The sequence below is a fragment of the Eumetopias jubatus genome, unplaced genomic scaffold, assembly GCF_037043125.1.
Source record: "Eumetopias jubatus isolate StellerSeaLion01/CBP00866 unplaced genomic scaffold, mEumJub1_p1.0 scaffold_30, whole genome shotgun sequence".
NCBI lineage: Eukaryota > Metazoa > Chordata > Mammalia > Carnivora > Otariidae > Eumetopias > Eumetopias jubatus.
In genome coordinates this window covers 760,020-773,701 of record NW_028274836.1, presented here as the reverse complement: position 1 = coordinate 773,701, position 13,682 = coordinate 760,020, and the positions used below count along the sequence as shown (strand labels likewise).

The 13,682-nt window shown below is 37.5% G+C and overlaps 1 protein-coding gene across 1 annotated transcript in view; it reads left to right on the top strand.

Annotated features, from left to right (window-relative positions):
- The first annotated feature begins 213 nt into the window (after window positions 1-213).
- Window positions 214-13,682, top strand: part of GCSAML (germinal center associated signaling and motility like) — a 49,740-nt gene continuing 36,271 nt past the window's right edge. The window contains exons 1-2 of the mRNA XM_028094979.2: window positions 214-347; window positions 442-630. Coding sequence (XP_027950780.1) covers window positions 602-630 — 29 coding nt within the window. The 5' untranslated portion in view covers window positions 214-347; window positions 442-601. The remainder of the gene's footprint in view (window positions 348-441; window positions 631-13,682) is intronic.

Genomic DNA, 13,682 nt, shown 5'->3' with positions numbered 1-13,682 from the left:
CAGGAAGAACAATTACTCCTTTACCTAGCTTGTATAACATCAATACTCTTCTATTTTCATACTCTTTTTCTCTTTCTTTCCCATTTTGTTATTGTTATTTTTTGAGTATCAGACCTTTTAGGAGAGACCTTTATATTTGATTTGATGTTTATAACCTGAGGAACAAACACATTTTATTTCTAACTTTTCTTTATCTTTTTCTTTTTTAAGTTTTCCTACAAGAGGTTTCTTTTTGTGTGTTTGGAAGAGGACAAAATATCGGTATTCTGGAGATCTAAGATTTCTGAAGAACCGGAAAGTCCCTCCCTCTTCTGATTCTCCAATCCTGGAGTTTCCTTGAAAGAAAGGTGAACCTGGAGTGTTAGATTTATTCTCTCATGTTTCAGCCTGATTTTTTTTTTTTTTTACCCATGTGCCTTTTTCTTTTCCCCTCCCCTTCAGAATGTTTCCTGCCTTCTCTAGCATGCCCATTCCTTGGCAGCTCATGGTTGGTAGCAGCACAAGTCAGTGGTCAGATGCCACGTCCTGCCTCATATTGTGCCCATCATTGGTGAAAGTGGAGTAAAACTCCGGAGCTGAAAAGCAGAGTCACAGTGAGAGAATGGGGAATTATCTCCTGAGAGAATTCAGGTGAGTCTGAAGCTGTTCTTTGTTGGAAGAACAGGGAGTGGGAGACTGGGTGTATGCATTTGGAACAGCAAGACTGTGGTGCTTTAAGAGGTTTGAACCTGAAGAAAACATTCTTTAAGAACACACAGTGACCCCTCACCACCTCAGTTTACTCACTCTTTTGCCTTTCTTTGGAACCATGGTAGGTTGCCAGATTTTGAAAATAAAAATACAGGTTGCCAAGTCAGATTTGAATTTCAGATAAACAAACTTTTTTTTTTTTTTTTTAGTGTAAGTATGCCTTATTCAATATTTGGAGCATTATTGCATGGGCCATACTTACACTAAACAAATTGTTGTTTATCTGAAATTCAAATTTAACTGTCATTCTGCATTTTATCCAGAAACCCTAGTCTGTAGTCACTTGAATCTTTCTATACCTTTCTATCCTCATCTGGGTGTATGGTTTATCTTCCTATTCATCAACTTCATGGGATCTGCATGAGAATAAACAGTCAGGTTCTTGAAAATTATGGATGCAAAACAATGTACTCAAATGCTTTTGATTTAAGTAGTGCTTTCTCTTGGTGATTTTTAGCCTTCCTCATCTTTGAATGCTTTTTTTTTTTTTTAAGATTTTATTTATTTATTTGACAGAGAGAGAGAGTGCACCAGCAGAAGGAGTGACAGGCAGGGGGAGAGGGAGAAGCAGGCTCCCTCCTGAGCAGGAGCCTGATGTGGGGCTTGATCCCAGGAGGATCATGACCTGAGCCAAAGGCAGACACTCAACCGACTGAGCCACCCAGGTGCCCCTCAAATGCTTTTGAAGTCATAGAATAGATATGGATAACAGACATTCTTCTTATGGCTTGCTTAATCTTAAAGGATTTTCTTTATAGCGCCTCACTCTCCCATCCATTTACTCTACCTCCTTCCAGTCTAATTATAATTATATAACAAGACTAGATTTTTAAAATTAAGATATAATTGACATATAACATTGTATAAGTTTAAAGTGCACAATTTGTTGATTTGATACATTTATATATTATAATATGAGTACTACCATAGTATTAGCCAACACTTCTATCACATCACATAAATTATCACTTCTTTTTTGTGCTTGGAATAATTAAGATCTAGTTCCTTAGCAAGTTTGAAATTTACAATACAATGTTGTTGATTATAATCACTGTTTTGTGCATTAGAACTCCAAGACTTATGTATCTACTAGTTGCAAGTTTGTACCCTTAAACAATATCTCCCTAATTTTTCCACCTCCAGCCCTGTTCTACTCTCTGTTCCTAAAAGTTCAGCTTTTTAAAATTCCACATAGAAGTGATATTTGTCTTTCTCTGTCTGACTTATTTCACTTAGCATAATGCCCTCAAGTTCATGACATGCCATGTTGTCACAAATGGCAGGATTTCTTTTTTTTTTCATGGCTGAATAATATACATGGGCATATTCTATCCATCATATCTATCTATCATCAATCATCTATCATCTATCTATTTTCTACCTAATCTATCATCTATCTGCTACATCTTGTTTTTTTTTAAACTTTTCCACCTTCTGGGTGCCTGGGTGGCTCAGTTGGTTGGGCGACTGCCTTCGGCTCGGGTCATGATGCTGGAGTCCCCGGATCGAGCCCCGCATTGGGCTCCCTGCTCGGCAGGGAGTCTGGTTCTCCCTCTGACCTTCCTCCCTCTCATGCTCTCTCTCTACCATTCTCTCTCTCAATAAATAAATAAAAATCTTTAAAAAAATAAAATAAACTTTTTCACCTTCATTTTATTTTATTTTTTTACATATACACCACATTTTTAAAAATTATTATGTTATATTAATCACCATACATTACATCATTAGCTATTGATGTAGTGTACCATGATTCATTGTTTGTGCGTAACACCCAGTGCTCCACGCAGAATGTGCCCTCTTTAATACCCATCACCAGGCTAACCCATCTCCCCCTCCCCTCTAGAACCCTCAGTTTGTTTCTCAGAGTCCATAGTCTCTCATGCTTCATTGCCCCCTCTGATTTCTCCTCTTCATTCTTCCCTTCCTACTATCTTCTTCTTCTTCTTTTTTTAACATATAATGTATTATTTGTTTCAGAGGTACAGGTCTGTGATTCAACAGTCTTGCACAATTCACAGCGCTCACCATACCCTCCCCAATGTCTATCACCCAGCCACCCCATCCCTCCCACCCCCCACCACTTCAGCAACCCTCAGTTTGTTTCCTGAGATTAAGAATTCCTCATATCAGTGAGGTCATATGATATATGTCTTTCTCTGATTGACTTATCTCGCTCAGCATAACACCCTCTAGTTCTATCCACGTCATTGCAAATGGCAAGATTTCATTCCTTTTGATTCTGCCACATCTTCTTTATTCATTCATCTATTGACAGATGCTTAGATTGTTTCCATATCTTGGCTATTGTGAGTAATTTTGCAATAAACATGGTAGTGCAGATATTTCTTTGATATTCTGTATTCATTTCCTTTGGCTGTATATCCAGAAGTGGGATTGCTGGATCATATGGTAGTTCCATTTTTAATTTAAAAATTGTTTTCCATAGTGGCTAAATCAATTTATGTTTCTACCAATAGTATAAAAGGGTTTCCTTTTCTTCACTTCCTTGCCAACACTTAATACCTCTTCTCTTTTTGATGGTAGCCATCTCACAGGCGTGAGGTGATATTTCATTGTAGTTTTGATGTGCATTTCCCTGATGATTATTGATGTCGAGGACCTTTTAATGTAGCTTTTGGCCATTCTGTTGTGTTCTTTAACACAACTAGATTGATCTACCCATGGCAAAACTCTAATCACATTACTTCTGTGTTTCAGGGTACATCCATTTCCCACTACTTAACATGTAAACTGTAGACCACTTATTTTGGAATTTAAGGTCTTATATATTCTGTTTTAATAACTCCCTCCTTCTTGTTCTCTTCTCACTTTGGGCATTGGCTCCACTGCCTGGCTTAGCAATGAGCCTTTAATCAGTTGTTTTCTGTTTAGTAGAGAATCTCTCAAGGGTAATTGTTGCCTTGAATATATCTTTGCAGTCCCTATGTCTCTCTAGAACTTAGCACAAAGCAGGGACTTAAAGAAAGTAAAATTAATATGGTTAAATATACTTTCCTGCCCTTTCTACCATAAATATGTTGCATACCCTATACCCTTATCAATCTGACCACTGGTTTACCTTTTGATTGCAAGCTTTTGTGCACTGGCTATCAAAACTCTTACTCCAAAGTACATTTTCAATCATCTTTACTTGTCAAAATATTCATTCTGCAATGCCTGGGCCAAATGTGACATCTTCCTGATCTTTGCCAGAAATTATTCTTTCACATTTTTATGACTTGTAAATGGTTTATAAACGTTTATGACACTAACCACATTCTACCTAGTGCCATTAGATTATGAATCCTTTGATTACAATGACAGTGCCTTTAAAACTTGAGCATCCCTGAAACTTGTGCTTATGCTCTATGGAAAGAAGTTTTTCTATAAATGATTTTTGGCTAGTATGAAGAAGCATATGTAATTCTCATTTGAGGGAAGCAGAGGACAAAATGATCTGCTTCAGAATACAGAGACTTAAAGGAACTTTCCATTTTTAATTATCTCCCTTTCTGAATTGATTGTTAAATTTTCTGACATACATCTGTTACCATATTCTGATAGAGATGGCGGTCTTTGGGAACAACCATGGACTTTTACTTTATAAACATTTAAGCAGCAAGAGGATGCTACTTCAATTCAACCATATTGGAGTGAAGCCATTTAGACTCAGAGAGATGGAAATGTTTTGGTTTGCTCACATTTGCAGTTGCAAAGACCCCTTCTCATTCTGCTCTTCAGTCATTGCTCTCTGCTTAGGGTTCTAGGCCTGACTTTTTGGAGAAGTCCATTTGCTGGGTTTTGGTTCTATTTGTTTTTTAAGTTTTTATTTAAATTCCAGTTAGTTAACATACAGTGTGATACCGGTTTCAGTTCTATTTTAAAATCCATACAGACACAAAGAGGAAAGAGGAGGACATTGATTCAGGAGGTCTCACCATAGGTATCTGTGAATGAGACCTCCACAGTCCAACATTCCCACACACTTTACAGCAGCCAGATTCAGTGGCACTCAAGGAATTCACAGGACTGAACACAGTATTCAACTTGCATTGATAATAACAAGTGATTATGATTTCAGGCTTTCTCTCTGTCCACATAGTGTTAAGAATTTCACAGGATTATCTCATTATTTTTCATAACTACTATATGATGTGGTTGTTGTTATTACCCTCATGTACTATGATTGTGGAATCAATCATTCAATCAATAGGTAAGTAAGTAAATAAATAAATGTGAATTGCATAGTTGGATATATTTACTAACTGGTGATGGAGATCTTTTATTCCCAGTAAGTAAAATATAGGTAATTTCTGTGTAGAGCACTCCTTTTATTGGTAAATATTATTATTATTATTATTATTTGATTGGTCCTTAGTAATGCTTTTATATTACAAAACAATTTTATTTCTGTTGTTAAGAATCTGTTTCTTGATTTGTCTCTCTTATTTTTTTCCCTTTGCTCATTTGTTTTGTTTCTTAAATTCCACATATGAGTGAAATCATTTGATATTTGTTTTTCTCTGACTGGCTTATTTTGCTTAGCATTATACTCTTTGGCTCCATTCATGTTGTTGCAAATGGCAAGAATTCATTCTTTTTTATGGCTGAGCAATATTCCATTGTACATATACACCACATCTTCTTTATCCATTCATCAGTTGATGAATACTTGGGCTGCTACCATAGTCTGATTATTGTAAATAATGTTGCAATAAACATAGAGGTGCATGTATCCCTTTGAATTAGTGTTCTTGTATTCTTTGAGTAGATCATTGGTGAACTTTGGAAGGCAGGTTAGCAGCATTGCTTGGAGCTCATACAATTAGATAAAAGGGAAATAGAGAGTTTCCAATAAAAGTTCACCTGTGAAATCTCATCCTGCTTTTCCTGTAGTACAGGATACATTCCTTGGTTTCTCTGATTCTATATACCCATACCCAAAGTAAGGATATGAATATTACCAGATCCTAGATTTTGTGAAGATAAAATGAAACAATGCATTTATGTTAGCAAGAACATGGTAGGTGATTAACCAGTATTAGCTGTTATTTAACTACTTATAGTGCTTTGAAGTTGAACTTGTTTTCAGGTTCTTGAGCTATATATTTTGTTTCAATGAACCAGTCACAGGAATTATGTGGTTCTCAAGGAATCTCATTCAGTGCACTGTAGGTATGATTGAGAACAGGTTGGAAAAATTCCACCTCATGGAACTTATTCTAGCAGGATGAAGGGGTTGCAAACAGTTATATAAATCATATAAATCAGTTGGTCATAAGGACTATGACTGAAACATAGCAGAAGGGAGGGTGTGATACTATGGAGACCTGACTTCTGAGGAGAGACCTGGATAATTAAGAATGAGCAGGTTAGGCAAGGATCTGAGGGATTAGCTTCCAGACAAAAGACCGTACGTGAAGACCCCGAAAAGAGTCTGAGCATGGTGTGTAGTGGGGTGAAAAGGAGAGGAGTATATGAGGTTAATGAAATGAGTTGGTTCACTACTTGGCCACTCCACATCCCACCCTGATTATCCTGAGTTCGTTTTGTTTTTTTCCCCCCTCTAAGTTTTACTGAGGTATAATTGGTGACAAAAAATTGCTCCTAGTTAAAGGATACATTTTGTTGAGTTTGGACATATGTGAACTCCTGTGATATCATCACTACAATCAAGGTATTAAACATATCCATTACTTTCAATTTCCTTGTGTTCATGTGTGTGTGTGATAAGAACACTCAACATGAGATCTACCCTTTTAACATATTTTGAAGTGCACAGTATTCTAAATTATAGGCACTATGTTGTACAGCAGATCTTTGGAAACTATTCATGCAACATAACAAACTTTGTATGCATTAGGCAACAACTCCCTAGCCCTTGGCAGCCACCACTCCATTTTCTGCTTCTAAGAGTTTGACTCTATTCAATTTCACATATAAGTGAGGTAATTCAGTATTTGTTCTCCTGTCACCAGATTAACTCATTTAAGCATAATATCTGTAAGGTTCATTCATGTAGTTGCAAATGGTAGTATTTCCTTCTTTTTTATGGCTGACTAACTTTCCACTGTATGTATATGCCACATTTTCTTTATCCGTTTATCTATGGAGAGACATTTGGGTTGTTTCCATGTCTTGGTTATTAGTAAATAATGCTATGGTGACCATGGATGTGCAGACAGGTCTTTAAGATCTTGATTTTGATTCTTTGCATATATACTTAGGAACAGGATTGCTGGTTCATATAGTTATTCTATTTTTAATTTTTGAGGAGGATTCATGCTGTTTTTCCTAGTACCTGTACCATTTGCATTCCTACCAACAGTGCACGAGAGTTTTAATTTCTTCATACCATTACCAACACCTATTATTTTTTAATTTTTTGATAACAGCCCTCCTAACAGGTATGAAATAATAACTCATTGTGTTTTTGATCAGCATTTCACTCATAATTATTTATGTTGAGTATGTTTTCATATACCTATTGGTCATCTGTGTGTCTTCCTTGGAGATGGAGGGAAAACAACATAATTGTGCTCAAAGAGTTGAATTCAAACATGCATTTTGATGGAAAGTGCTTTCCTCTCTTTGGGATTAATCAATATTTTTGGAAAATCTATATGAGCACTCTTGGCCTTAAGAAAAAAATTAGAGAAGAGATCTCAGTGGATGTTGATTTAAAAAAAAAAAAGAAGCCCTTTCAAGAAACACTGCACTTAATCACTAAGCTGTAACTTAAGAAAAATTACATAGCTAAGAGAAGATGAACACTTGTCAAGGTCTTTTTTGCTATTACGTGATGAAGTTACAGTGTAATTTCTGTCTTCCCTTTTTTTCGGGGTTTATGGCATGATGATTTAATATATCTAATATACTGTGAAGTGAGTATGAGGGTAAAATTTCTGATGTCAGGTCATGTGTCATTTCCACTATACCACAATAACCTCTTTTTTCAGCTAAGGCAGAAGTTAATGTGTTAATGCCCATCACCCATAAAAATTCTGTTCTTTGAAAGATGTAGTGAGATTAAAGGGCATGTTACAGGATGCCTGGATGGCTCAGTCAGGTAAGCATCCAGCTCTTGGTTTCTTTGGCTCAGGTCCTGGTCTCAGGGTCCTGAGATTGAGCCCTGGGTTGGGCTCCATGCTCAGCACAGATTCTACTTGGGATTCTTTCCCTCTTCCTCTTCCTCCCCCTCTGCTCTTTGCCATGCTCTCTCTCTTTCTCTCTCAAATAAATAAAATCTTTGAAGGGCAAAAGAAAAAGGAAGTTAATGTATTTTAGGTAGAAGCACAGAGAATGTGCTCTAGAAACAAGAGGAATAATGAATGTAATTCTGATTTGAAATGGCCAGAAGGAAGGTCACGTTTAAGGAATTGCTGTATGCATTGTGCTGCAAATGTTTAACAAGCTAATGAAAGTCAGAAAAGACTTTCTAGACTGAAGGGACAATATGTGAAAATGTATAAGAGTTTGAAATATCTGATGGAATGACAATTAGCTGTCAATAAGAAGCATATTGTTCAAGAATAGAGCCAACAGGAAAAGAAGTTGGAAATGAAGTTTGGTATTTGATGTTGCAGTCTTCAAAGGCCCATAGGAACTAGTGATTCACTGGATATTTGTGAATTGTAGAAAGATGTAATGTGGCTCATATTTTAGGGACAAATGTCTGTCCTCTGTGAATGAGATGGAATGACAGACAAAAATGGAGAAGTTAAGAAACTTAAAATATACCAAGCAATAGATGGTAAAGGGCTGAAATTTGTCAGGAACAACCAAAATGGAAAAAAAAAAGTTTCAGTTAAAGTAAATGCATTTCCAATGATTCATCTTGATGTTTGTCAGTCATTTAGATCACTGATGTGGTATAAGAGAAGGCTAAGACTATTTCCCCAAATGAAATTTAAAGTTACTCCTGGTATCTCCCAAAGAGCTCTCCATCATTAGAGAATCTTGGAATATACTGTATGTATATGGAGATGGAGGAGACACAGAAGCAGGGAGAACAGGGATGGATTTTACGTGAGGTGATACTGAGTTGGGAAATTCCCAATTTCCACCTTGGCTGTCAGATCCTCAACAAATGTACGAGATGAAGGAAACAGAACTGAGAAGAAATAGACACTCATTCTACATCATGAGTCACCTTCATTTTCTATGACAAAGTGTTTCACTGTCTCCAGACCCAGCCATTACCCCAGGTCAGCCAAGCAACAAAAGAGCCACAGGACTTGTACCAAAGGCTCTCCAGATTTTATTCTCAGTCACTCTAGTCCAATGGAATTAATGAGGAAGGGAAATGACATTTATGAAGTTATTGAAGGGTGCCAAGCATGTTATATAGTTGGTCTTAACTCCTAATGAGCCTATAAAGGAGATGTTATTCCAAATTTTACAAGTTTTGAAATTTAGGTTAAAGGATTGTAGTTTCACAGTAGGAAAAGGTAATTTAAATCCCTAGAAATAAACCAAACAAGACTCCAAAGCCCACTGGCCTTCTCTCCTTACTTGAGAGAGGTCTTCTATAGGACTCCTTTCCATCTTAAAAGTGAGCCCATGCTGTGCCCAGGAACTTTTCGACGTTTTCAGAGGGGATTAAGGGGATGCGATGCAGCATTCTAACTGTTGCTCATCTATGGGATTCTTTGGGTCTTCATTCTCCTGTGAAGGCTCCTATATTTTCGTCCACTGTTAGGTGACAAAGCTATTTCTCTAAATTTTCTCTGGCTGACTTTCTTATTTAGATCTTTATTTTCCAGTGAATAAAGCATGAAGTAGGGGTTTTACTTTTTTTTTCTCTCCAAATAGTGAGTCAGATTTTGCAACTTTAACTTCATTTGCTCTTTTCCCATTGAATTATGGTCACTTCTTTATTACATATCAAGTTTCTACATATAGATAGATCTGTTCCTTTCTACTTAATTTCTCTATATTGACTTAGTTCTTGTTTGTCTTTACTAGCAGCATACTGTTTTTATTATTGTGACTTTGTAGCATCATCTGGTATCTGGTGTGTTGTCATCTTCTATGACATCATAGAGACTTGGCACAGGAGATATAAACCATGGCAGATTTTTTTTTTAAAATAAGATGGGTTTCAATATAAAGAATTAGGTGCTTACAAAATCATTGGAATGGCTGAAGGTGTGGGTTTGAGCCTGGGCTCTTGTAAAGATACCCTCACCCTACAGAATTGATCCAGGGAGCTATTGTTGCTGAGGAGGCTTTTTGAGTGATTCCACATTTGAGAATTCGCCACCAGCAATGTCTGTGAGGTTGGAGAATGGACACCAGAATGTTGATGCTGAAAAAATTCCCACCTCTGAGACTGATTGTCAGAGAAAGAGCCACAAAAGGCCTCTGGGCACGTTGGACAGCACCTAATTTACAGCCTGAACAGTGGCTGCAAGTGAGTCCTAGAAAGGTAGCTAGATGTTGCTTTCCCCTCTGACCAGAAGGAATGTGGAATGGACATTGACATTGCCTGTTAATAGTTTCCAGGACATGCCTTCTTTGTTCTTTGTTTCAAAACTGATTTAGCTTTTTGGTGACTTTCTCTTCCCACACTTATTTAACACTGAATTTGTTAATTTTATCAAAAGTACAAACTTGAATTTTGATTGGGATGACACTGACTATACAGATTAATTTGAGGGAAAAATGCTATGTTTATGCAAATATATTAATCAATAAAAACAATTATTTATATGGTATTTATTCAAGTCTCTCCTCATGCATTTTGGTAGAGTTGATAATTTTTGTCTTTCTTGCATTGTTAGGTTGATTTCTAGAAGCCACTTACAATAGTCTATAAAGTGTTTTATTTTCTAGCCTGCTATTGTTGAAATGCTACTAAATTTTGTAAGATCAGCCTGGCTGACCTTCTCATTTCTTTTAATGCTTTGTTAATTTTACTGGGCTTTCTACATAGTTAATGTAGCATCTATAAAGTTAAAGATTTTTCTCTCCTTTTTCATCTTACAACTAGTACCTTTTTTCTTGTTTTATGTCATTATTATGTTTAAAACTATCAATGTTCTTGGGTGTCCTTGTCTTGTAAATGATCTTAGATTTTTTTTTTCCTGAATTGTTCCATTAAGTTTGCTGTATGTTTTTGGTATATTGACCTTATCACAATAGGGAAGTTTCCTCTTATAATAAGTTTTATTGTTTAATTTTTATTGTTAATGGAACTAGATATCATCAAATGCATTTCTTGAAACTATTAAGATAAACTTGTAATTTTTCTCTTAGACCTCTAAGGTGGTAAATCATGAGACTAAGTTTTGTTTTTTTAAGATTTTATTTATTTATTTGACAGAGACACAGCGAGAGAGGGAACACAAGCAGGGGGAGTGGGAGAGGGAGAAGCAGGCTTCCCGCGGAGCAGGGAGCCCGATGCGGGGCTCGATCCCAGGACCCTGGGACCATGACCTGAGCCGAAGGCAGACGCTTAAGGACTGAGCCACCCAGGCGCCCCAGGGACTAGGATTTTTTGTTGATGACCTACCCTTTAATTTCTGGGATAAAACCTACTCAATTGTCAGGTGTGTGTTATTTTTACTGAACTTTTAGAATTAGTTAATTCATATTTTATTGAGGATTATCATATCTATTTTCATGCATAAATTAGACCTGTAATTCTTTTCTCCCATTTATTTAATTTTGGACTGAAGAGTCTTCTAATCTCATTAAATGGATTTGACATTATTTTCTGTTTTTCTATTTCTGGAACATCTTTTATAAGAAGATATATTTGTCACATGAAATTTGGTAAAACTTTATATGGAAACATGTTGGCTAGACTATTTTGAGGTATGGGTGATATTCAAGTGACAATTTTTGCATTTTGTTTTTCTCAGATATCCATTTTAAGTCATCATGTTTATTATATAGCTGTTCATACTACTTATTTTTTTATCTCTGTAGTACTTACTTCTGAAATTTGTTTTGATTTTAGTTTTATTCCCCTTTTCTTTTTACTTAAATGATCCTGCCAGATTTTTGCCCATCTTGCCAATATTATTCTTTTCTGATATTTGGTTCTCACATTCATTTCTGCCCATAACTTTCTTTGTTTCCTTTTTCTTTTTTCCTAGGTAGATAGATATCTTACTTTGTCATTTTCAATCATTTGTGTTTTCTTATGAAAACAACTCATTTTCTTCACATTGCCCTTTATCTATATCCTGGAAATTGTCTTCTGTGGTTTTCACTATCATTTTATTAGTGTTTTAGGAAATTTCCTTTATGTTCTCATCTTTAAAATAAAGATTACTTATTATATTACTTAATATCTAGACATATGTACATTTTTAGGTACTTCATTGTTGATTTTTAATTTTATTGTTTGATAAAGAAATAGAATGTAAACTGTTGATTTTTTGCATTTAGATTTCCTTTGTGGAGTTATAATATCTTAAATTAATTCCAAATATTTGAGGAGTTAAAAAAAGAATTAAAAAAAAGCCAGGAAGTATGGAAAAATCACCCATGATCTCAACACTGACCAAGATACATTTTTAAGATTCATTTAATGTCTATTGTCTTAATGATAGAGTATAAGATGATACATTATTTCAGCCAATAAATCTTTGTACATCACCTATGGCCTGACATTATCTGAACTCTGCTTGATTAAAAAAATTACTTTGTATATAGCAGAATTTAGTGCCCATTTATGTTCAGTAATAATGACATGGAATTCCAATTAGGTTCCTGCTAATGGTAAGGATTTTATGTTCCTGTTCTTAACTTTAAAATACGAACATCCCATTGGGGAGGGTATGTGCTATGGTGAGCACTGTGAATTGTGTAAAACCATTAAATCCAGACCTGTACCTCTGAAACAAATAATACATTATATGTTAAAAAAAAAAAGAAGATAGCAGGAGGGGAAGAATGAAGGGGGGCAAATCGGATGGAGAGAAAAACCATGAGAGACTATGGACTCTGAAAAACAAACTGAGGGTTCTAGAGAGAAGGGGAGTGGGGAGATGGGTTAGCCTAGTGATGGGTATTAAAGAGGGCATGTACTAAATGGAGCACTGGGTGTTATATGCAAATGAGGAATCATGGAACACTACATCAAAAACTAATGATGTGGAGCAAGATGGTGGAGGAGTAGGAGACCTAGATTTCGTCTGGTCTCAGGAATTCAGCTGAATAGGGTTCAAACCATTCTGAACACCTACGAACTCAACAGGAGATCGAACAGGAGAGTACCAACAACTCTCTGAACAGAGAAGCAACCACTTACTGGAAGGTAGGACGTGCGGAGAAGTGAATCCGAGGCGATATTCGGGAGGATAGACGGCGGGGGAGGGGGCCTCCGTCGGCCGCTTCTGGCAAGTGCTAGAGCCGCGGAGCACAAAATCGGACCTTTTAGAAGCCGGCTCCGCGGAGGGACGGCGCTCCATTGGCTAAGCGGGGGGTGGAACCCTCCCGGGACAGTGTGGTCTCAGGACCCTCGGGGTCACAGAGAGACCGGGGGAGCCTGAGTGCGCCAGAGCTCCCAGGTATCGGAGCCGGGAAGCCGGCTGCAGAGACAGAGCCGAGGCGCGGGCTCTCAGCTCGGGGTGGCCATAAACTGTGATCCGCGGCCCAGTCGGGCCACTGCTCCTCCAGCAGGGACCCAACAAGCGGCAGATCCGGGGAGACTCCCCTTCCTCCCCCGGGAGGAGCGGCGCGGGAGCGCACCGCAGGGATCTGCTGGGTTTGGGGACTCCACACGGGGTCGGGTGCCAGAGATAGAAACGCTTGGTCACAGGCCGGGTGAGCACGGAGTGCGGCCGGAGACCAGGGAGACGGGAGTGACTGCTTTTCTCTGGGGCCGCACTGAGGAGCGGGGCCCCGAGTTCTCAGCTCCTCTGGGTGGAGATTGGGAGGCCACCATTTTCACCCTGGTCCTCCAAAGCTGTACC